Genomic DNA, 25,834 nt, shown 5'->3' with positions numbered 1-25,834 from the left:
ATAACACACATATATAGGGCTTACCTATGTTAGCAGACAGCTGATGATGTGTGCAAAATTCTGTTGACTGCTTGTTTCTCCCACTAAATGTCTTCTAGCGCATAAAATCACCCCCTTAACATCTTTTTAAATCATTCAAAACGTTATCTTCAGCAGGTAAAATTTTGCTAGCCACACAACATAGCCTGCAAAACACACTGAACCAATGTCATGGACATGCATGACCTGCAATGCAATCGGTTCACCAATTATTATTTATGATGAGACAGAAGACAGAAGCAGCTGGATGAATTCTGAAGTGCTGAGGGACATAGTGTCAGCTCACACTGAGCCAAAAGCAGCACAGCTCCTTGCACATTGCTTCCTTCACCGTACAAATAGAAAATCATCCAAAAAATTACTGTAAAACAATTCAACCGGTTTCTGAAGGTAAATTAGTGGAACATTCTCCAATAGCCCAGTCAGTGATGATCTCACTGGAGACAAATTAAAACTCAGAGAGCTAGATTTACTTTTGTTTTGCACCTGGTGCAAACTCTGTTTTGGCATTTATTTATTTTTGCTATCTTATAATCACACATAGTGCTATTTGTATGGTAGTTATTTTTTACAGGTCCTTAGGTTTTGCTCTTCATTTTTTAAGTTAGTTTATTTGTTTATTTGAAAAAAATCCAACGCACCATAACTTCTGTAGCAGAGATATCATCTTCACACTTTCACTGGCGCTGTGCCTTAAAAGGGAACTCCGGTATTTTCAACATTAAGCCTCTTTTCTGAGTCGTCTGCAATGTTTTAGAACCCCCCTCACCGCTTTTTTGATGTTTACTGCTGTCTCCGGTATTTGCCTAATTTTGATTCTTCTCAATCTGCTTCAGAATGGCAAGTCATGCGCATGTCTAGAAAGGTCCGTAAAAGCACAATAAACGTCCGTTTTCAAAATAATCAACTCACATTTTGACATTTTGTATTGGTGAACCTCAATGCTGTGGCACATTTCAACCAAAAAGGGCACATATCATTTCACTTCTAATTGTCCTCCACTCGAAACCCATGACAGCCTGAATCAAAGTTCAAGTAAAATTTGCTCAGAGAGTGACTTATGTGTCTGCACCAAGCTACTCAAACTCAAATCATATTTTTGTTCAAGGGACATATGTTTATCCCTTTGTTCCTCAAAGAAAGGTCATCTGGCATTTCCATCTCTGTGCAAATGGCAATATCAGTCCAGACCGTTGTCACATGTGGTCTGTGATGTTGGAACAAGCTAAATACCCCAACCCAACGCCCAACAGCTTTCACACTTGAACAAACTCACATTATCTTTGCACTTCTTTACCTGTTCCAGTTGTACTCCTTTTAAAAAGATTTTTTTTTAAATCTAAGATTTTCTACCTTGCTGAGGCTTGCTTTGGATTTAAATTAGTAAAGGTAAGTTCAAAGTAACATAGGATGACTTATGAACAAACCACAACTAGAAAACACTACAATAGCAGTTATACAATGAATCATAGTAAAGGAAATCCCCTCTTTGCTGATGTCTATGTCCAGATTTCAATCATCCCTTGCCTGCAATGAATTCTCGAAAAACATCAATAATCAATCTTTTAAATATGCTTATTTTACCTCGTAAAAATGTAAATGGGATCATGCACTCAAAATTACTTTTAACGTTATTCAAATAGCTATACACACACACTTTTGTGTACATACTGTCGCTGTGTGGTTTTAACACCTTCAAATTCATCGCGCCCTTTTGGGGTGATGCTGCTTTTTACTACAAAAATATTTCTACAGGATATGCATTGCAATGGTACATGCTGATGGAGTTTAAAAACACTTATCAGATCAGCACACTCTTATTGGAACTCTAGTTTGTCAAATCAGTCCATTGGTTTCAAATGTATTTTCTATGTGTGAAATCAAGAAAATGCCACAGCACAAGAGAAACGTAGAGCTTGGGGGATGTGAGGCACTGTGCAAATGGTTAAACCATTCAGGATTAAAACGCAAAATAGCTTCAACACCATTCTGTTCCTTTTACTGACAACAGCCTTCATTCGTTCAAAACAAGTCCGGTGGTGAGGCAAAGGAAGTAGTTTGACTTCCTCATGCCCAGCCATGTGGGTCTGACTCATTTGGCCTCAGACAGCCAGATCACACCCATCGCTGAAAGACAAATAGCAAGGTATTTTGACTCTGCTATTCATAGAAGACAATGGGACTCAATGCCAGGGGGAAGCCGTGTATGCTGTCTGAACTCTTTTCTTGCAAATTTTCTGGGTGTTTTAATGAGATATTATGATTATGAGAATAAAACAGCAGCAATAAACCAAAGAATGTAGATTGGGTTGTGGCACATTTGCAGATCTCCCAGGCCATTTGATATTAATCAGTGTTCTGTGAGTCTTAAACATGATAATGGATTTTTTTTGAGAAAAATTAAACCTTAAAAAAGGATATTGCAGTACACGATGAAACACCTTGTTGTGTGTCATGGATGGATGTTGTAAGTCAGTAGAAGCCTCCAGCTGATGCATTTCTTTATTACTCATCTGAAAATTCTACAGGAGATAGGGGTTCAGCTCAGAGGTGTTTGGGGACATTTATGCGGTAAAATACAGTGAGCCAGTGAAGAGATTTTAAGAAGGGTAATGTGGGCTCTTCTGTCAATTTTGTACAAGCTGTAAAACTAGTCAAATCCTTCTTGCTTAGACTGGTGAACAGGCCGTTACAGTAGTCTAGACAAGATGAAATAAATGCATGTATCAGCATTTTAAGATTTTTTTAGAGACGACAGTTCTTATTTTGGAGATGTTACGCAGCTGGAAAAAGCAGGTTTTAGGTGAATGTTTTGTGTGACGTTTGAGAGCAGGGATGTCCACATCTGGTCCGAGAGGGCCACTGTCCTGCAGGTTTTAAATGATTCCCTGCTTTGACACACCTGATTCAGATCCAGGCATCATTAGTAGGCTTGTCCACAACTTAACAATCTTTAGAAATGATCCATTTGATCTGAATCAGGTGTGTTGAAACAGGGCAATGTTTAAAACCTGCAGGATAACGGCCCTCGAGGACCGACTTTGGACATCCCCGTTCTAGAGACATGGCTTGGTCAAAAACGACTCCTAAATTTCTCAGGCTAGGTTTGGATGTCCAGCTGAGGCTACCTAAGTGCCGTTTGATACCTGGAACAGCACCATCCGGGGCATTGATGAGGGTCTCAGTTTTGTTTGAGTTCAATTGTAGACAGTCATCACTCAACCATTGTTTCATTTGTGATAAACAGTTGATCAGGGAGCTTAATTTATTGTCAGGGTCTGTGTTTTCGGTTCATGGTTTATTTTGATAGTTTTGTCTGCTTCCTGTTTTATTTTCCTTCACTTCCTGTTGTGCGTCATTTTAGGTTTCTTGACTCCGGTGATGTCTGATTGCCCATTGTTTTCACCTGTGTTCTGTTTATTTATACCTTTGCTCCCCAGTGTGTCATTGTCAGATTGTCTGTGCATTTTGCTAGCTTTCTGGCGTTATTACTTCTCGAGATATTGATTGCATTCCTGGTTATCACGACTCTTTGCCCGTTTTCTGGATTACCCCTTTGCCTAGCGATTTTTGTGCCTTTGCATTACTGACTGCCCTCCCGTGTACCGACTTGGAATAAACTCCGTTTTACTTCTACCTCGTCTGTCTCTGGTCTGCTCTGTGGGTCCACTGTCTGTCTGGTCACGACATTTATGGGTCTGAGATATCTTAAAAGAACAATATGATTGGATGTCGTCCGCAAACAGACGATAAGAGATGTCAGCAAACTGTTGTATAATCCTCCCTTAGGGGAGCATCTAGCTACAGCAAAAATAGAATTGGTCCCAGGACAGAACCTTGAGGTAATCCATATAGGAGACCTGTAGGGTCAGATGTTAAGTTGCTCACTGAGGATGAGGTGGTCAACTGCATCAAAGGCCGAGGAGAGGTCCAACAGGACTATACCACAGTACATCTCCCTGAGTCGGCTGACAGCAAAATGTCACTGGACACTTTGAGTAGGGCCGTTTTGGTGGAGTGGTGTTTCTGGAAGCCTGACTGGGAAGTGTCATAAATGTTATGTTGTTTGGACACCACCTTTTCTAATATCTTGGCCAGGAATGAAAGCTTGGAAATAGGCCTAAAGTTCTGTAGGTCTGATAGTAGTGCTTGACTGCACCAGTGTGAAACTTTGGTTCTTGGCATGAAAGGAAAGTTTTGGACATGTTCTTTTGAACAGTCTTCTTTGAACATAATACAGAACAATGTTATTAGATATAGCACCCTTTTTAAAGAGAAAATTCTGTTATGAAATACCTATTCTCTTTCATAAATGGTTTCTGCTTCCTGTTTATAATGTTTTGATGTAGTACTGAAAATGTATTGACTTCCTGACGATGTCAATAATCTGATGGCTGATTTTTCAGTTGTTTCTCAGCATGAGATTGAGCTGAAATTGCAACAGAACATGAATCTTCTTGTACATCTTTACTCGACGACGGCGATGGATGATGTTGAAATTTGAGGGTCATGTTAAATTATGATGGCTCTGATGTATTTAATGCAGGCTAAATAATTAGGAGTTTCTTGAAATGTTCTGATAAAAACTCTATTTTTGTCACTTTTAATCTGTATAAAACTACATTGAGCCATTTTCAGTCACAAACCGCAGTTTGACAAAACAATTCGCTCATCCCGGTGTTCACCTAAAATTGATGTGAACATCTTTAAACATAATGACACCTAAATTCAACATTTCATCCCGAAGAAACATCCAGGTTGGTGGACCACAGACCCGAAACAATTTTAGGCATATCACTGTCTAAAACTTTGCTGCACTACAGTGTGTTAATGTAACAGAAGTGATCTTGTGCCTTGAAACTGGATTCAGTGACAACACAGGACATGTTGTAAAGATGATATACTTGCACTCATCACAAAATGTTCTTTTCCTCTTTCCACACCTCATGATATTTCAAGTCTTTCTCATGTAAAACGTCTCGTCAGATGAACAGTGCTCTCATCTGGCAAGTGAAAGGTACTGCAGCTGGAAATCATTCGACATCTCCAAAAATATGTATCTCTTTTTTTGCGTCAAACTGAAGATCAAAGAACACTACAGCAGTCGAGCTGCTCATCATTGGATGCTTCAGAAACTGTACAGCTTTACAGGTGACTAGTAGCAGTGTGGGATATTTGACTTTGTTTATCTTGCAAAATAGCTTTTTTGGTTAGTGATGTGAAAGTAATAGCGTCAAAAGAAAAAAAGGGCACAACCACCAAGCAAAACCATCAAAACAGAGAATGAAACCACCAAGACTGCTCCTAAGTTTCATTTTGAACAACAACAACCTTGCTTTACCTCTTCAGTCCTCATTACTTTGTTGTGCAACTTTGTTGGTTTTTACAAGAGACACCAAGAGAACATTAGTGATTAGTCACTGTCTAACTACAGTTGTGAAAGAGTCATCTCTTTTAACACTGTCCTATCAACCGACATTTAAAAATTAAAATGAAAAAAGTCTTAGGACTTTGCTGTTTGCCACCTCATTTGAAAAATTGAATACAACTGACTAATAACTTTTGCAGCACTGTGCCATTTACAATCATTTGATTTATTTCTTAACATATTTACATTTAGTTTGGTTTTAAGACCTTTTATATTTCATGTGTAAATTGCTTTGTGTTGAATTGTGCTATGTAATTTCCTTTACCTTACCTTCAAGAACAGAATTGATCAAATGTGTTAGTTGTTAGTTGTCAAAGGGTGTAAAGACTTAAACGGGTTAGGCGAGATCAGATCATTCAGGACAACCATGCAGCAAAATTCTTGTGAGACAGAGAAGCAAGCAGTACTTTAGAGTGACTAACGGTGAGGAAATGCAGCGCTCCAAAAAGCACCCACTGTGAGCATGCATCAACAACAAAACTGACGCTTAGCAAACACACACAGAAGAGGCAGCAGAGAACAATGTGATGTCCCAATAAAATACTGTTTCTTGTGAGCTTCCCGTCTTGCTGCAAAGTTTTCCACTTGTAAAGAAATCTCTGATCATTTTGGGAGTGCATAAACACAGGTGACTCTTTCTTAAACCTCTTGAGATTAGTGTTGTTTTGCACTATTTGCTCATAACAGAAATAGCATATTCACTCATTGTAAACAGCCCTAACGATTGACATATAAAGTGAGAAATATAGAGACACAGTCAAAGTCTAACACGTATCCTACCAGGATCAAGTATGAATCTTCTTACTGTAAAGTGAAAAAGAAAATATATAGATTTTCGGGTCCTTATCAGGTGTGAAACTTTGGAGAGCAAAGAGGCTTTCCCCATCCAGACAAGGAAGGGTCGCAAGGAGAAATTAATCTTTTTTTTAATCGTACTGTTATGAACTTTAACATTTAAGATGCTAACTGAGGCCATTAGAGTCTCAGAGGTAGCTCTGACGTTTGATGATATTTTTCCGAGCATTGCACATCGTCCGATCCTATGGGGAGTTTGCTGGGAAATCAAGTTCTGGGAAGATTGGTAACTGTTTTAAATGTTTTCCACTTGTGAATAATCTTTCTCACTGTAGAATGATGGATTACAAATTGTTTTGAAATGACCTTATAACCCTTCCCTGATTGATGGGTGGCAACAGTTTTCTTCTCTTAGATCACAGATGTATTTTCTTCTTTGTTGAGAAGAGAGAGGAAGGATCCAAAATGCTGACTCAGAAGTGGCTGGACTAGCTTGACCAACAAAAAAAAAAAAAAAGAAACAAGGAACTGGCAATGATTGAGAGAAAACCAATGGGAATATATACTTAGGGAAACTAAGAAGGAAGTGACTGCAGCTGTGAATAATTGAGTAGGGGACAGGTGGCAATGAAGCTGAAGGCCAGAAAAGGAGGGAACTATGGAATAATGACCAGAATCAAAACAAAGGACTGAGGACATGGAACAAAAGCAAACTGAGAACACAGAACCAAAACAAATATATTATCGAACCTTTTGAAAAACTCAAAAAAAGAGGAAAAAACAGAACTCAAAAACACAGATCATGACATCCTAGGCATTGTGCTAACACACTGTTGATCAAGTGCATTCAATTAGCCGCACCTGGATGCTAAAACCCCCCTTAAGTTCCATGTAAGCAGTAAGGGTGCACATTGTTTTTCACACACTGCTCCTGCATTTTGGCTTAGTTTTTGCTCAATAAATGGATAATGAAATGGTGTAATACGAAGAAGGTTTAGAATAATGTAAGTACACAAAATAGCAAATACATCCGTTAGTTTTCAGCCATTTTGATGCAGCCATGTAACATAAATCTAGCTCAACGCAGTCTCACCATGAATAGGCTGATGGTACATCCTTACGCATTTGACACCCAGATGAACAATTGTGTTTCTCCGGTTTATATTGCTTACTGTTATAAGCTGGAGCATCCAAAACAACCTCCAGACAAATTAATATACAAACTTTTATTCATTCTTTTGCTTGATTTCAATCAACAGTCCAGTGGCGATTCGAGTCTGTGGGGGCCCCAAGCAAAAAAATCCTAGGGGGCCCTACTGACCAGTGTTTGTCACCAAAACATCTGACACCAACGAAAAATGTATGAAATAAAACCTCTTTTTATTCCAAACATGTTCCAAACATGAAAAACATTGTTATTTTTAAAATATACATGTAAAGAATAAATAAATAACTAAAAAAGACTACGTTGTCTACATTGGCACTTGATATTCGCCTGTTGCTATTTATCTACCGGGTGTAGCTGGCCATCCAATAATAATTGTGTTAATTTAAAGATTCTTTGTGACAAGTAAAGCTGTGGCTAGTTCTCCGCGAACATAGCCTACAGTGGAACTTGACGTGAGTTTGACGAAGTCAACAATGGAATTATGGAATTATAGAATGGCATGTTAACTAGACAATCTTTGACTAAATCATTTAAATTTAACTGTTCAAAGAAAACATGTTCACCACGAACGTTCGCCACTGTTTGAGACAGTTTATAAAGTAACTAGACAATCTTTGATTGAATGCACCTCAGCTCTCGGGGGCCCCCTAGTGGCTCGGGGCTCCAAGCAGTCGCCTGCCTTGCCTGTTGAATGACAAGGTGCGCCTCTGACAGAGTCCCACTTTTGTAAAACTGAAATTAACCATAATTCAGTTTTAAAAAAAAAACGTTTTCATGCAAATGGGCAAAAATAACTACATATAGGAACAGACTCACAACATTTCGTTGAACTCTTAGGAAAGGAGCGATTACCAGCATCAACAGGTGGGAAAAGTTTAGAGGCCGGAGGATCTTAGTTGTGCAGTTACACAGAGAACTGCCAGATAAAACCTACGAGTTTGTCTCCTGTCTGCCTCAATACTTTCTATTCTTACTTAGAAACTTCACTTTTGTTTTAAAGCTGCAGTCTGCAAGATTTGTTGTTGTCATACGTAAAGTCCTACTTTTTGGCATTTTAAGAATTTACATGATCTATCAGAACGCTTGAAGTTGAAAACGGTGACCTCCGTAGTCGCAAAATGCAAGAAATGCTTATTTTTTAACCGAAAAATAAAAAGTTATTCAACTTCCTGTCCCGCCCCTTCAAAACACATGAGAACTCGTGCACGTAGACGTGCACGCCAGATGCGCCTACACGACTCCTCATTCATCAACTCACCTGTCATTTGCGATCGTGGAAGACACAGTAAGTAGACAAGCCGTAATGAAGTTCAATAGTCCAGATAAATAAGCGTGGGGACGAGCCTACCTTGTATCGCGTGTGCACAATCGGTGATTGACAGGCAGCAGAGCCCAGCTCGTAAACCTGATTGGTTACCTTTTACCGGTCCGGTCTGCAATTTTGTAAACAAACCTGCTGGCTTTGGAGGGACCTAGCGGGACATATAGGGGACCTAGAGAACTCATTTTTTTTTTGTATTGGGGTATTTAATGTACTACTTTCAGAATCCCCGGACAGTTCCAGGCATTATGCTTGAAAAAGAGTTGCAGACTGCAGCTTTAAGTAAGATATAAACTAGGGTGTTAGGTTTAGGCGCAAAAAAACTAATTGGTTTGGTATGGGTACTAAAAATCATTAAAGAATGAGAAAAGGTGGAATTAAAAGCTAGGTGATCAGGTACTGTCATTAGGAAAATGGATGTCAGGGTATGAGGCAGGGACACATTCAGGCTTGCTTGAAAATAAATCCGCTCACAATATTTGGTGCTTGTTAAGGACCATGCTTTTTCTAACCCAGGGATGAGTACCATTCCCTCCAGACACAAAACATGGTACCCAAAAGAAAAAGAAATCTCCCATAGAGAGACACTTAAGTCTTTTGCGAACATGAATACCGGGAAATTTCTGGAGAATGTATGGCGAATTAGACCTTCTAGACTTTCTCTGCAGTTGCTGTTTACACATGTACTTCACAGTGGGAGGTTGCTCAATTGAGACGAGTCCTCCCAGCTGGAAATGCTACTGAGTGGCATCTGGGTTGAGCAGAGAGTTGGCAGGAAATTATGCAAAAAATATGCTGTAAAAATCACATAGCAAAAAAAACAACAACACATTGTTTACAGCACATTAGGAGTAAAGGATGAAGCTCCCAGAGCTTTCACTCGCTGCTGACGAGTGAAACGACACATAGGTTGACAGAAATGAATATTCAAAACTGCAGCTCTAACCAGCATGTGCCCCCGTCCCACAATAAATGCATGCTCTGCTCACACATGGTCTCACTTGCTGATGTGCCGAACTTCTTACTCGGTAGCTGTCTGGGGAATCTCAACAACAAGTTAGGAGAAAATGTTGCAGACATTTCTATTCTCACAACTCCTCCAGAGCATTCACTGCTTTAGTGTTTCAGTGCATGTTAAAGAACCACTTTTGACGGTGCACAAATAAAAAGAAAGACGCTAACTAAATACGGAATTTCATCACCACAAACACAGTGATTTCTGTGTTGTGCCCTTTTCATTTTTTGCTGTGGAATTTAGTTATTTTTCTGATTATTCAGCGATAAGTTCTCATTAAAGTGACAACTCTCATCAGCATTTGACATCTAATTCTATATGCTTTCCACAAAGTGCTTGAAAGTAGTTGCATAATATTGACAAAAATAACAATAAATTTTTTGGAATTAGTAGCAGATGTAAGGGAAATTGAAAATGAAGTGTTTGTGCCCATACCAAAGCTTATTGGAACCAAGTGTTACCAGAGAAGAGGATGTTGAAAACTTAAAGCTTTGAATCCAGGTCACTGGAAATGCTTTAAACCACAACCAGGCCTGCATTCTGAGAGTGATCAGTTCATGTGTGGTTATAGGACTAATGAGGACTTGAAGGTAAAATGGAGCTCACAATTTTAAAATCTAATATTTTACCAGTGGCGGCAATAAAGAGACCCTAACCTTAACTCAAAGAAACAGAAGATATGTTTCAGCTCTATGGCTGAAGCATTTTAGATGAGATGAAAGAATCTATTTAAGAATTTATTTGGATGGGCAGTCAAAATGGAATCGCTGTAGTCTTGCTTAAATGTTACAAATATGTGTACCAGTTTTTCAGTGTCACTTTGGGAAAGGATGACCTGGATTTTTATATAATTATGTAGATAAATGAAACCATAGAGACCTGTTTAATATATTAATCAGACATACCAATAAAGCAATTTACAGATTAAATAATAAACACTGCTCATCTTGTGACAAGGCAGAGTTCTGTTGGGAAAACCACCACCATGGCTTTCACATGGATGTAACTGTGACACTTCCTCTCTACCAAAGCCCTTTTGCAGACCAGACACCAGCGACAAACAAAGTGATTGCACAATAATGACACATCAACCCACTTTCAAATGAACTTAATTCTTTTTTATGACACAACTTGTGCTCAGGGTTATTAAGCAAAATCATAGGGCAGCTTTTTCACACACTGCTCCTGCATTTTGACTTAGTTTTTGTTCAATAAATGGAAAACGACACGGTGTAATACGTCATTTGTTGTTGTTCTTTTATTTACTTTTTTTTGTGACCGGTGAGAACCAGGTGGTTTCTTTGTATGTCCTGACATGTAAAACCTTAGAATTCAACAGAGTATACTTTTCATTTCATATGATGGCATATAGATATAATCACTATACACGGTAGGTCGAGAGAAACGGTTTGCAGTATTACGACGCACTCAAAAAACTGTGGTGATCAGTGAACACTGCACAATAGGGATATCAAATTATCATTTACAAGCGTTCAGTGGCATTGCTGTGTGGGAAATTGAAGTTATACAATGTTAAGTTGTTTAGGTGTGTTAAATATAAGCTCTTTGAAATAGGTATGTACAAGCTTAGACCATCACAGTGTGAAAACGGAGAGTGTTTGTGCCCATACCAAAGCTTACTGGAACCAAGTGTTACCAGAGAAGAGGATGTTGAAAACTTAAAGCTTTGAATCCAGGTCACTGGAAATGCTTCAAGCCACAACCAGGCCTGCATTCTGAGAGTGATCAGTTCATGTGGGGCTATAGGACTAATGAGAACTTGAAGGTAAAATGGAGCTCATGATTTTAAAATCTAATATTTTACCAGTGGCGGCGATAAAGAGACCCTAACCTTAACCCAAAGAAACAGAACATATGTTTCAGCTCTATGGCTGAAGCATTTTAGATGAGCTGAAAGAACGTATTTAAGAAATTATTTGGATGGGCAGTCAAAATGGAATCGCTGTAGTCTTGCTTAGACGTTACAAATACGTGTACCAGTTTTTCAGTATCACTTTGGGAAAGGATGATCCAGATTTTTATATAATTATGTAGATGAAAGAAGCCATAGAGACCTGTTTAATATACTAATCAGACATAACAATAAAGCAACTGACAGATTAAATAATAAACACTGCTCATCAGGCAGTGTTCTGTTGGGAAAACCAGCACCATGGCTCACATGGATATACAGTGCCTTGCGAAAGTATTCGGCCCCCTTGAACTTTTCAACCTTTTGCCACATTTCAGGCTTCAAACATAAAGATATAATATTTTATTTTTTTGTGAAGAATCAACAACAAGTGGGACACAATCGTGAAGTGGAATGAAATTTATTGGATGTGTCAAACTTTATTAACAAATAAAAAACTGAAAAGTGGGGTTGGCAATATTATTCGGCCCCCTTGCGTTAATACTTTGTAGCGCCACCTTTTGCTGCAATTACAGCTGCAAGTCGCTTGGGGTATGTCTCTTTCAGTTTTGCACATCAAGAGACTGAAATTCTTGCGTATTCTTCCTTGCAAAACAGCTCGAGCTCAGTGAGGTTGGATGGAGAGCGTTTGTGAACAGCAGTCTTCAGCTCTTTCCGCAGATTCTCGATTGGATTCAGGTTTGGACTTTGACTTGGCCATTCCAACACCTGGATACGTTTATTTGTGAACCATTCCATTGTAGATTTGGCTTTATGTTTTGGATCATTGTCTGGTTGGAAGATAAATCTCCGTCCCAGTCTCAGGTCTCTTGCAGACTCCAACAGGTTTTCTTCCAGAATGGTCCTGTATTTGGCCCCATCCATGTTCCCATCAATTTTGACCATCTTCCCTGTCCCTGCTGACGAAAAGCAGGCCCAAACCATGATGCTGCCACCACCATATTTGACAGTGGGGATGGTGTGTTCAGGGTGATGAGCTGTGTTGCTTTTACGCCAAACATATCGTTTTGCATTGTGGCCAAACAGTTCGATTTTGGATTCATCTGACCAGAGCACCTTCTTCCACATGTTTGGTGTGTCTCCCAGGTGGCTTGTGGCAAACTTTAAACAAGACTTTTTATGGATATCTTTGAGAAATGGCTTTCTTCTTGCCACTCTTCCATAAAGGCCAGATTTGTGCAGTGTACGACTGATTGTTGTCCTACGGACAGACTCTCCCACCTCAGCTGTAGAGCTCTGCAGTTCATCCAGAGTGATCATGGGCCTCTTGGCTGCATCTCTGATCAGTCTTCTCCTTGTTCGAGATGAAAGTTTAGAGGGACGGCCGGGTCTTGGTAGATTTGCAGTGGTCTCATACTCCTTCCATTTTCATATGATTGCTTGCACAGTGCTCCTTGGGATGTTTAAAGCTTGGGAAATTTTTTTGTATCCAAATCCGGCTTTAAACTTCTCCACAACAGTATCTCAGACCTGCCTGGTGTGTTCCTTGGTCTTCATGATGCTCTCTGCCTTTCGAACAGAACCCTGAGACTATCACAGAGCAGGTGCATTTATACGGAGACTTGATTACACACAGGTGGATTCTATTTATCATCATCAGTCATTTGGGACAACATTGGATCGTTCAGAGATCCTCACTGAACTTCTGGAGTGAGTTTGCTGCACTAAAAGGGGCCGAATAATATTGCACGCCCCACTTTTCAGTTTTTTATTTGTTAAAAAAGTTTGACACATCCAATAAATTTCATTCAGAATTTTTTATCTTTATGTTTGAAGCCTGAAATGTGGCAAAAGGTTGAAAAGTTCAAGGGGGCCGAATACTTTCGCAAGGCACTGTAACTGTGACACTTCCTCTCTGCCACAGCCTTTTTGCAGACCAGACACCAGCGACAAACAAAGTGATTGCACAATAATGACACATCAACCCAATTTCCAATTAATTTAATTCTTTCGTTATGACACAACTTGTGCCCAGGGTTATTAAGCAAAATCATAGGGCAACTTTTCTGAAAACTCAGGAAATGTTGAAGGTTAAATTTAGATATGGGACTCGCTATAAACAGATAAGGTGCACCTGCAAACACTTGTAAGACGTGCACACATCACAAACCTACCACAAGTTTTGGAACCCAGCAGGAATGAGGCCTGTAAGGGGGGAGCAGGAAAGGTGGCTGAGGAAGTGGTGATATTTATCTCTGCACTCCTACACAGAAGTCAGATGTGGGCGTGAAATGGAAAATTGTGACATGTTCTCTTTTCGACAGTATATTGTAAGATATTTTGTACTTTAGGAACCGTATTATCAAAGATTTTAATAATTGGGGAGTACACATAACAAATGTGTGTTGTAGTCTAGTTCCTTCTGCTTTTACACACAGTTTTGCCACAATGGAAAAAAAAAAAAGGGATGTGAAAGTTACTGTTGTCCTGCGTTAAAGTCCAACTGAAACTGAAATAAAAGCTTGGATGATGCAATAAAGTTCACAGCATTCTGTGCCATCCTGCAAAAGAACCTTATCTGACAAAGACCCCCTTTATGCACAAAAATAAATGTTGAGATTATTATTTGACCCTGATGCGTCATAGCATACATGTAATTTTTTGCAGTATTAAGAATAAGGAAGGTAAACATTTGAAGCATGGTACAAAAAAAAAAAAAATAGAGAAACATGCATGTAATACAAAGTAAACGCTACTTATCACATCAAGTAAAATTAATTTTGTTTTGTCTGGAGATTAGCAAATTTAAACTTGACAGCATGCAATTTTAATAAACTGAATATGTATTAATGCACAGCTTGCGTAAGATCTTACATGTAAGACTCATAAGCCGTTTCCATCAACACTATCGTCACAGCTGAGAAGAATTGGCCTTTTTGAGCTGAACAAGTAAAACTAGGTCTTCTCTGCAAGGCTCAGTTTGGGTGCATCTCCCATATGCTCAGCTGCGGTTTCTCTCAGGTGTTGCTGCTGCTATTCTCGGCTGTTATTTTGGAGGAGGCAGCAGAAGTATAGAGACAGTCCTTGAACAGACTCATCACCCGCTTCTTGTACGTCTTTATTGCAAAGAAGTAGATGACTGGATCCAAGCAGCAGTTGAAGTTCATTAATGACACTGTAATCTGCGGGGTGACAATGGATTATGAAACGGTAAACCGAATAGGAATTTTTGAATTTCAGTTAAAACTACAGTTCTTACCTGTAATGACATCTTGAAGGCTCTCAGTTCTTCACAGGTTGGCTGGTGCTTTATTTTCCTGAACATGAACTGCATTATATTGATGTGGTAAGGGCTGAAGCAGATGATAAATGTGACGAGGATGAGGAGAATAATCATGTTGGCCCTATGGTTTCTCTTCGTTCGACCGGTCATGGAGTTCTGCTTGGCTGCGGCTCGTAGTTTCAGGTTGATCTTGGCGTAGCAGCCCATGATGATGGTGAGTGGGCAGCAGAAGGAGAGGATGCAGGCCAGAATGAGCAGGTACGGGGTGGAGTGGGAGCCCTCAAAGTTGAAGTACTCCATGCAGGTTCGTTTTTCTTGGCGTACGTGCAGCATGCTGCGGAACAACAGAGGAGCTGTCTCCAGAGACACAAAAGCCCAGACAAGGCAGCAGACCCTGCGGACAACTTTTACACTGCGCAAGCCCTGCAGCTGTTGTGGATGCACCATGGCCAGGTATCTGTCCAAGCTGATGCAGGTCATGAAGCCAATACCTGTTAGAAATACAGTGGATGTGCAAAACAGCTTAAAGTAAACATGTACAGAATAGAATCATCAGACAAATCAAAACTTAGAGGGTGATGGGTGACAGTTTTATGCTTAATTTATTTTAGACGTCCTCATATTGAATTTCATTTTCTATTTGTTTTCTAAAGAGGCTTTTAAGCTTTCTTCTTTCACGCAAAAAGTTCTGAATGTCAACCCGATGTAAAGATGTGCTTCATGAAAAGACACTCTCAAAAATTGGATATTTGAAATGGCAACAAAAGTGCTTCTACTGTTACCTGCGTAGGTATTGGCAAAGAAGACAAGTGTGGTCAGTCTGCAGAGAATGTCACCGAAGGGCCAGTCAAAGTGGCGAATGTAGTACGTAATTCTACCTGGCAGCGCCAGCGTGAACATGGCATCAGATAGTGCGAGATTGACCAAATAGATGGAAGTGGAGTTGAACTTCTGCTTCCTCTGGAAGATTACATAGAGAACCAAACTGTTCCCACAGACACTGATGATGAAAACCACAGAGTAGAAAACAGGGAAGAGGACCACTGCAGCTCTTTGGTAAACAAACACATCGCAACTGCTCTGGTTTGGAGACGTTTCTGTGGAGTCCGCGGTGACATTTTCCACATCCATCCCCACCTGTCAAATTGAGGAAAGGTTTACACTGCGCATAGATACTTACAGGCAGATACAAGCAAAAGAACAAAAGACCACAGAACTATTCCATAGATAAAGATCATTATGATATAGAGTACTTACACTGAGAGAGTAGTTCAGTAAATGTACTGTTAATGCTGCTGAAGCTGCTAGATGTCCTTGTAAACTGAGCTGCGATGACGAAAACACATGTTAAAGGTTGTATGAAATCCCACCTCTTTTTCTCTTTTTTTTGTCACGTCTGTCAAATTATGTCACACTACACTTCAACTTCCACCGTAGTTACACTTTTGCAATCACTGTATGTCTTTGGACTTTTCAATTTTGACTTACACTACTTTCAACCCTATTGTAATGCAGGTGGCCGCGGCTCAGTGGTTAGAGTGGGTCGTCCGTTCGATTCCCACTCTCGCTGCTCAAAATAGATTGGTGGACTGACAGCTGGAGGTTCACCTCCTTGCCACAGCTGAGGTACCCTTGAGCAAGGCACGCTCCACGGGGGCTGTGATTGGCTGCCCACCGCTCCAGTGAATAACATCTGTCGCAATGAGTGTTTGACTGTGTGCATGTGCATGTGTTTCAGTGTCCAAAATATTTTAACACCGAAATTTCATGCTTTCATGAAACACTGGTGGGCATTTTTGCAGCGCATTGCCAGTGCTAACCAAACACCACCACGTAGCCAATTCTAAGACTGAAAATACAAAAAAGAAAAAATAACATTCCGTCGGTGACATTAGCTGCAGCCATATCAACAGTTTGATCTAATTCAAAACTTCAAACTACAAAACAAGAAAAAAACATAATGTAGAGGCAGTGCAGCATGGCGGGCTTCTGATGGTGCTGGGTTATTGGTGTTTGCGATGACGTGACTTTGTACCGAATAAAACCGTATCACTTTTTAATAGGGATTGTTTCAATTTATTGGACACTAATGCTGTGAAGTCCTGGCAAAGCATGGCAAAGGAGCAAATCTGCTCTTTGCTGATCTCTGTGGATTTCAGACTTCAGGCATTCGTTGCCTGCTAGGGCTTCGTCAACAAAAGTAGTTGAGACAAAGAAAAGTATTTCAACGCATTCGTTCTTTTAGGATTTGACAGAAAAACATAATTTAACGAAGCGTACGTTCTCTGCCATTCTATTATCTAAATCCTATTTGTGATGTGCAGTGTCTTAAATATTTAACCTTTGACTTCCTTTCATGAGCTTTTTTCCAATCTCTGAATGAAGAGGTGTAAGAATCACTGGTTCAGACATCAGAGCATTCAGCATCTGCAATTTGCAATGGCTATATTTAAATTACTTTAGATTAGCACCACTGCTTGCAGTGGGTGTCGACGGGTGTTTGAAAAAGGTTACAGGGTGAGGTTTTATATTAAGTTCCTGTCACTGAGGTTTATCTGGTTTGTACTCTTCGAGAGGCTGAGATGAATGCACGCAGGCCTGAGGTGGCGATGATGAAGATATAAGAGGAAGTGAAGCTGAAGAGTTTCTATTCTTTGTTTTAAAAAAAAGGTAAAAACTGTCACAAACCTATGATGTGTGAATGAATCACTAAGATTGTGAAGAATGTCACATCTAGATATACAGCTCAACCACCCAAAAACCCAAAAGAAAAAAACATGTTTATGTTAAAAAAAAACTCCAGCAACGTAGTATTAGTTTCTGAGAACAGTTACAGCAGTTGAAATGTGGCATTGTAGGTGTGCTTCTGAAAAGCAAGATGCGGCAGCTTCCCTGTGAAGAAAACAGGCTTGATGTGCAGTTTTCATACCAACTGAACAGCTTCAAAAGAAATATTGAAACTAACTGTTTAACAAATTGAAAATTCCTCAGCTACGGGACACGTTATGTTAACAAGATTGGAAGAAGTACAGGGACTCGCAGGGGAAGGGGTTGACGAACAAGAAAACAAAAAAACAGCTAATTTGATGAGCAGCCTGCTCATTACACTACTTTACACTGCATTCGCTCCAAGTCATTACTCTGTTTGCAACTCAGTGAATGTCATATACTGTGAGATAGGAAACCTTGCCCTGTACTTTAATGTTAACTCAAATCATTGGAAAAGTGGAAAAGTGCCAGAAATGGTGTGGGACCCATCGTGATAGGACCAAATACTATATGTTCCGGTAAGAAAAACTTTTCTGAACGGTAAGGTATTTGACTTTTATTGTAAAACCCAAAGCTACCAAGATCTGTACAAAAGAAGAAACTGAACACAGATAAAACACCATCACTTAAATACAAGTTAACATGGGAGGCCTATAAGAACACTGGCTATGTTTTTTTCTTCTTCAAATGACTAATAAATCTCTCAGCTTTATCAGCTTTATCTTTCTTTAGAGTCCCTGATCTCAAGTGAACAAACTAAATTATATTGAATCGACTGTTGACATCTCTTCTGGTATTTTTTTTGTCCTTGTGGTGATAGACTCCTCCGTGTATTGCAACATACTGCAGTTGGTATAACTGACACTTGATGTGCGTGGCATGGCAAACGTTACTTTTTTCACAACTTGCACGACCTGAAAGCACAGAATAATCAACCCCATCAAACCCCAGACTATTTTCAAATCACTCCTTCGAAAAAGACAATCAAGTTCACACTCTCGTAGTTTTTTTTTTTTTCGAACGAGTTGAAAAAGAATTTCCCAACTGTGTTTCAACCATTTGTTACAACCGAACTGAAGCTTGATAGATGTTACATCCATTTCAGTTGGAGTAGGTTAGTATGGTAGGCAGACATCTCAGTCTGAGTGCTTGGAAACCTTTTGAAAAAGGTGTTGGTTGCATAATAAAGGAACTCTCTGTATTAGGGGTCTGAGGGAAAAAAACTGAAAAGGGAGCCACTTTTTTCACTCAGCATGTCCCAGGCTTTAAGTGTCTCAGGATGTAGTGTCACCAAAAAGAGATGCCCTTTACTGTGGCTTGAGTTGACCATGTACCCTTTAAAAAAAGCTTGATTGGAAAAAGCTTACAAAACTGCTTATTCTGAATGTTGTTCAGCTGATAGTGAATGAAAGCACACGCATTGCGCTGCATATTTGTTTTTGTGAACGATTTGACAGGACATAAAATCTTTGAGCCCATCTTTGACACTAGGGGGCTCCTACATTGACCCCTGGGACCCATATAACTATCCCCCAGGACTTTGTTGTTTTACATGTGGCCCTTACGTCCCAGCCTTGTGTTTTGTTCTCTGTATTCCAAGCTTACAGTAAAAGTACAGTAGACCCGCTCGAGCTACAGTAAGTGTCTCATCGTGCTCACCCACCAAAGCTTTCCATGTAGGTGTAATTGAAATGGATGGCTGCTGGATCGGCAAAAGGTCACTAATTGTCACCAGTCAAATGCGGTTATAATACAGCTCACTTAGGTCGCAGTAAAAGCTTCATGGAGACAGTGTCACCTGCAGGTTGGGAGCCTGCTGCCCTTGAGGCCTACATTTCATGCTCCATTAATTCTGTGCCCGGAGTTAAACATCTCATACCATCTGAATGGCATTCTGAAAAAGGAAAAGACAGTCGTCTGTTGGGAGCTCACTAGGTGTCCCGAGGGTCTCTCTGTATTAAATACAAAAAAAGATGGAGATGATCACTTACGATCCTTATCCAGACTCTTAACTGACTTCTCTAAACCTGCTTCAGTAAGTGAACATAAAGAGGCTTTAACTGAAGATATACTGTGCAAGTTGCTTTCACCTTTCTATTGACCCCAAACAATCTAGTATTGTTCACGTGTTGTTGTTTTCTTCTTACAGATACTAAAATGCGCTTACAAATCAAATCAATGGCTAAGAATGCATTGCTTTTTTTACACTATTTTAGTTGATGTATTGCCCAAGCGACCCTGAGAAGTTGCATGCGGTAGCGTGTAGTAAAGTGTTTGCAGTTTTCTGGGTTGATTGGTGTGTGACACGAAAGGTCTTAGGAAATTGAAAGTGACGACCCAGCATGGAACATGCATGGAAGTCACTTCTCAGAAATGTGACCTTTTTCTGGTTGTTAAGTCAGGGGTGGGCAAAAAAATAAGGGGAGGGGAGAAGAGGGGAACAAACTGATTTGAAGAGAATTATACGATAGTGAATGCTGCAAATGCAGCCCATAAAAGAACACCCCAGAAGGCATATCGTTTTAAAGGCACCCTCATGGTGGAGAGGGACCAGTGGTGTGTTGGTGAGGCAAACTGGGAATGACTTCTGGAGTCCAGGGCATATGTGGAATAACCAGCATGGTTCCACAAATGGTGCCTAACCAAATCTTGGATGTTTTTTGCTGCCAAAATTAATTTTGTATCAAACTTCCCCCACGTACTTCAGGTTTAGGGCCAGTTTGTCTCACAAACTTCACTCTGCTGCTGGTGACTCACAGCAACCAAACACATGCAACACTAGATCGTAATAATGAGCAAATACGTTTTTTTTTTTTAAACACTGATGTTTCAACTCGCACGTAGACATGCCAAAAAAAAATGAAAAAAAGGAATGAAGGAAGGAAAACAGTTTTAAAAAGTATTGCAATCCCTTGCACTGTTATAGTAAAACTGTTATTAGATATACAGTAAAGCCACTAGAGGGAGTGCAATCACAACAAATCAGAAATGGAAAATGAGTAATGAAAGTGGTCCGAGGTGGAAAGCAAAATTTGTTTGAGCTAAAGGTTGATGCATTTCTATCTTTGAAATTCACATAGCTGTTTCATGTGTAAATGTTCAAATTTGCTATTTTGTTGTTGTGTTAGAATTGCGTGCTAGTGTGCATCTGCGTGTGATGTGTATGTGTAAGCAGACTGCTGGACTTACCCCAGGGGACTCCAGCATTGTCAGGGGGCCTCATGTGGCTCGTGTCTGGTCTCATCATCACCACCCCACCTCCCCCATCTCTGTGCATCAGCCGCCGCCTGCCCCACACAGGCCTTGTCTGCTGTTCCGCCAAACTCGCGTGAAGACTCTCCGTTCACACTTTGCTTCGTGTTTGTCAGCGTTAACACTGATGGGCAATTTTTTTTGTTGTTTTTTTTCTTATTAGAATGCACTTGTAAAAAAAAAACATAATGACATTCCTTTGCAAAGAGAATATCGTGTTTTGCTGCTCTTAGTGTGAGTATAACAAGGGAAGAAGACTGACTGAAGCTGCATGGCACGGGTGTGCAGAATAGTAATTGCATGCTGTCACAGGTGTCTGTGGACAGCTTCTTAAAGAACGTCTACAATGCTTCTCATTTCATCCCAAGACATTCTTAATCGAGCATGTCACAGTGTTGACACTATGGCTGGTTGTTAAAAACACACACCAGCTCATTGTGCCCGGTGTCCTTTTGAACTGCTCATGACTTCACACCCATCAGCATGCTGTAAATTCAACTCAGGACAAAAGACTTTTGTTGCAGCTTCTAATGAAAAAACAATGCATCACAATGAAAGATTTAAAGGCCCTATCTACTTCCAGATTCTGAGCAGAAACATTTAAGGAAGGAAACCAAGAGAGGAGCCATTTGTTTGGTTTGCTTTCACTAAACTCAGAGGTTTCTATGAGCTAAACTATTCAAAAACACCTTTGTAGACATATGAAAGGCCATATACTATGCACTTAGCTAACTTCCATACTAACTATATAACAACTTATGAGTTGCATTCAAAGCACATTCACTTTATATTAGAATAACAAAGGTACGATTGTTTGGAAGATTTAGAGTGAAACTCAGATTTTCAAATTGCTCATCGTAATAATTGTGATACAACCTTCATTTTTGTTAAGCAATCAAAGGAAAATGAAACATATCAAATGATCTATTCTTAGCTTTTGAATGCTCAATAAACAAAGGGCTCGTCACAAACAAGGATTCATAATGCAGAGACAGATACATAGCTTTTTGTAGATGCCTTTTTTTGTAAAAATAATGTCTTAAATTATTGAACCTAACATCAGATCAGCCTCATCCATTAACAGGTAAAGGAGACGTATTGTACCTTTGCTTATTTCTAATAATCGATCAACAGAAGGTCTCAGACAAAGAGTCATCTACTTTCAGTGAAGTTTGGTGTGTTCAGTTTTCATTTTCCAAATCCCAAAAGGAGAGAGGCAGCTGCTCAGCAGCACCATCTTCAGGATCTCCATTGAAATGCATAAAGCCTCCGAACTCTGACCTTTGCCTCCGCAGTTTCTCTGTGTGAATCTTTTTTTTGCATTGCCTTTGGTTTATCATCTTAATGTCACTTTATCTTACTATCAATTATCCCTATGTCCTATGACCTTTGATCGCTGTAATCTATGTGTGTATTCATTTTAAAAGGCAATCATTTTAAAGTTATTGAAGGCAGAAATTGAAGTTTAACACGACAAACATCATGTAAAGATTAAAACTCGTGAACATGAGGTCACACAAAAGATGTTTGGACAACTGCTCTACTATTGGTATCCATTCCCCTTCACAGATGTTACACCATCATGTGTATATTCCACCCAAACAAAGCCTGTATTCATCCGTGTCCAGTCACTCAGGTTGTGTGTGGAGATGAGGCCTTGCACCAAAGTCCGTCCTGCGGCCGGTTTTCAGGTCATCTGAGGCGGTGCGCAAATTTTGGATGTCATCTTGGCTGTTGAATCATTGTTTTATTCACAGGGCATGGACTAATTATTTCAACAGCTCTCTTCAGTGGGGAGCAGACTGACAGTTGCCGTCATTGGAGTGATCAGTCTGTTTCGTGTACTGGGCTGGGGCTATTTGATGTATATTAACAATAATTGGTGCCACCGCCACTATGATGTTTAGTAAACCTTTGTGCTATTTTCCAGGAGGATGCCCATGAGGAATTTTTCGAGTCGCTGCTCGGTCTACAGAGACGCCTTCAGAGTGACGACAGATGGGAGGACTGCTGTTCTGTGCAGATCAGCAGACACCAAGACCTAATCATCATTATCACCTTAAAAGGACATACAGTTTTTCTTGTTGTTCCTTTTGATCGTCAGAAAAATAGGATACCACGCGTACAACACATGCAGCGAGTCAAAACAATGTGGCATTCCTCATTTTCATAAAATGTAAGACAGCTTCAGGATGTCAAATGAGTGCGAATAAACACATTGTGCAATTCTGACAAGCAAGAAAAGAAAAAATCCCTACAAATGGGTTTGATTACCATGTTGGTTAGAAAAATGAAATTGCGAATTCATAAAATAAATAATCAAATACCTGTAAATACTGCTTGAATGCAGAGAGGGTAAAGGTCTGATGCTATTGATTGCCGTCTGATGAGGACAAACAATTTGGTCTTCTAAAGTCAGCCTTTAGAGATCAGTTAATAATTAGCATTGTTGTGCTATTGCCAAAATGTTCTACTGCTCATCAAGTACATGCTCCTGTCACGCCTTCTCACTCTGGTTGGATGACAAGGTGTGGCTCAAAATATGTGAATGTCGTCGTAAAGTTTGATTCTGTGGTCAAAGTACAAGTTTGTGAGTTTTCTTGTAATCTGGCAAACAGTTAGGGTGGCGATGTCTCAAGTTCCAGCATCTAGCAGCGACTCCAGCAGGTTTTGAGTCTGCCAGATTCTACAAGTGAATGAGAGGCAGATGTGTGGTGACAGCACCACGCTCATTAGGCCGAATCAGTGTCACACTGTGACAACTGGCCAACTTGAGGCTTCTCTCTTCAGTCAGTGCTTACTCAATTCACCCAAGACCAGCTAGAACTCTAGCCAATGTGACACCATTAACAGTTCTCGCTTCTCCCTTTTTGCCTTAAACAGAAGCTTTCAAGTTTGATTTGTTTTCTAAAACACTCACAATCTAATTCAGTTTAATACACTGTCTCCTGCTTTAACTTTTGTTCTACATCTTGGCCCTCTCCTAACAGCTATTTTTGATCTCTGTGCTATCCCTGACTCTGACCACTGGTCAGCCCCTGCTCCTCAATCCCAGATGTGTGGTCAGTTCCGGCCCCTTTGGGCCCACATCCCTGGGCTGAAGTTGTGATATCTATTTCAGTCCACTTGAGACCAGACAGGCCTCCACTGTGGCTCCAGAGAATTCACTGTCCAGTGATTACTGATGGTTGCACCATCCTCATATGCTTTAGTATCTCCTGTGTCCAAACTGCTTAGCATCTCATGGGTCGCTCTAAGCCATTAAGGCCAGTTTGCAATTATAGATGTGTGGCTGCTGGACACTGAAACAGATGTGCTTTGATCTATTTATGTGGGGGTGGGGTGGGGGTGGATGGGGTCATAACAGCTTACTTGCTTGTGTGGGTCAAATCATGCAGCTCTGACAACCCTTGTCTTTCAGTTCATTTGACATGAGCTTGTATTTTCCGATCAACCAAAAGTTTAGTGATGAGTGGGCATTAAGAAAGAGCAGCAACAACAGCTGCTGTGTGTGCACGTGTCAGCACACATACATAATCATGCATGTGTGTTTATGCTTTAATCTGCATGTGCTAACCACAGCCAAGCATGTGTGGAGGTGAGAACTCGTTGAATGGAAATTCAGACAATCCTGTTGCACCAAATAAAAAGGAACCAATTCAAGCCCCATCTGTTTACGCACCCAAATTCACCAAAGGGCAAAATAGTTAGTGTTGCGGTACATTTCTAACACCTTGTCTCTCTTTTTTTTTTTCCCTCCTCAGATTGAAGTGCTTTGGGTGGTGAAAAATGGAAAACAAATGCTCTGTTGACAGCTTTCTTATGCCCAGGGTGAGTGAGTATTTATATCATAAAGGTGCCAACACATCCTGGTTTTACAGGCTGACCATCACTGGAGGGAAGAAAAGGAGGGGGGACAAAGGGGGGTTATCTGGTAGCTCATTCTGGTAATTACTAGATCAGTGATAAATACACTTTGATAAGCCTGTGACAAATTATCTTACAACTAAGTCTTCCGTGGCATGAAATTCCTATTATTTTGCAGAGAATTTAGCTTTATAAAAGTAGGACATCTACAAATGGAACCTGCTGATCACAGGTTGTATCCTGGTGGGGTGGCAGTGCAGCTTGTAGTTCACGGCTGAGACCACTGTTACTGTTGCCCACTTCGGAGCTCAATGCTATCATAATTTAGTCCACAGCGTTGAGCAATGAATGCGTCAGTGATATTCAGTTTTTGTCAGTTGTCTCATCGTCCCCACTTTGCCTGTATTAAGAATTCACGGGTCACGTGTATGGCATTTAGTACTTGTCTCAAGTGTTTTGTGTGCCTCTGCTAACTAGTCAATTGTGACCACTTTTTACAGCAGCAACAACACCTTGGGCGAACTGCGATTTCATAATAATATGGTGTCAGAGGCAAGCCTGATGGGGAAAATGGTAATAACTCCACGACCAATATGAATAATGAATGAACTCATATCGTTTCATAAAACAGAAGGGATGTACAACATATGGAAATAAGCATGCATATTATTTTTCCTTGGGTTTTCCTCATGAATAAAAAGGCCAAATTTGAAACGACTTCAGCTGCTACATTACTGTATCCTGCATGATTTGGCCTGCAGCATGTTATGGGAGCTCCGTCCACTGTACCATCACAGACAGAGTGCACAGAGGGAGCCCTCCATCGACAGGCAGGTCTGTCCAGAGGTGAACCATGTGTACACAGCTTTAGGTCCTCTCTGATGTAGGTGTTTCTCAGTCCACCAGAGTCGTGTTGCAAGGCCGCCATCCCACTGAGTTTGTTCAGTGTCAGTGTACCGAGTGGAGTACCATGAGAACATTCACTCCTAGGATTATATCCAGGAAACTAGAGCCCACAACACAT

The 25,834-nt window shown here is 40.3% G+C and overlaps 1 protein-coding gene across 1 annotated transcript; it reads right to left on the bottom strand.

Moving 5' to 3' along the window:
• Positions 1-14,434: 14,434 nt before the first annotated feature.
• Positions 14,435-16,053, bottom strand: LOC142395952 (G-protein coupled receptor 183). Its single transcript, XM_075478500.1, has 3 exons — positions 15,705-16,053; positions 14,899-15,413; positions 14,435-14,821 (listed from the first exon to the last, which is right to left on the bottom strand). The coding sequence occupies exons 1-3, from the start codon at positions 16,051-16,053 to the stop codon at positions 14,657-14,659; spliced, it is 1,029 nt and encodes a 342-aa protein (XP_075334615.1). The 3' UTR covers positions 14,435-14,656.
• Between the last annotated feature and the right edge of the window lie 9,781 nt (positions 16,054-25,834).

The sequence above is a fragment of the Odontesthes bonariensis genome, chromosome 12 (assembly GCF_027942865.1).
Source record: "Odontesthes bonariensis isolate fOdoBon6 chromosome 12, fOdoBon6.hap1, whole genome shotgun sequence".
NCBI classification, from domain to species: Eukaryota; Metazoa; Chordata; class Actinopteri; order Atheriniformes; family Atherinopsidae; genus Odontesthes; species Odontesthes bonariensis.
Note: the sequence above shows the minus strand (reverse complement) of the source record. Positions and strands in the feature narration are given on the sequence as shown.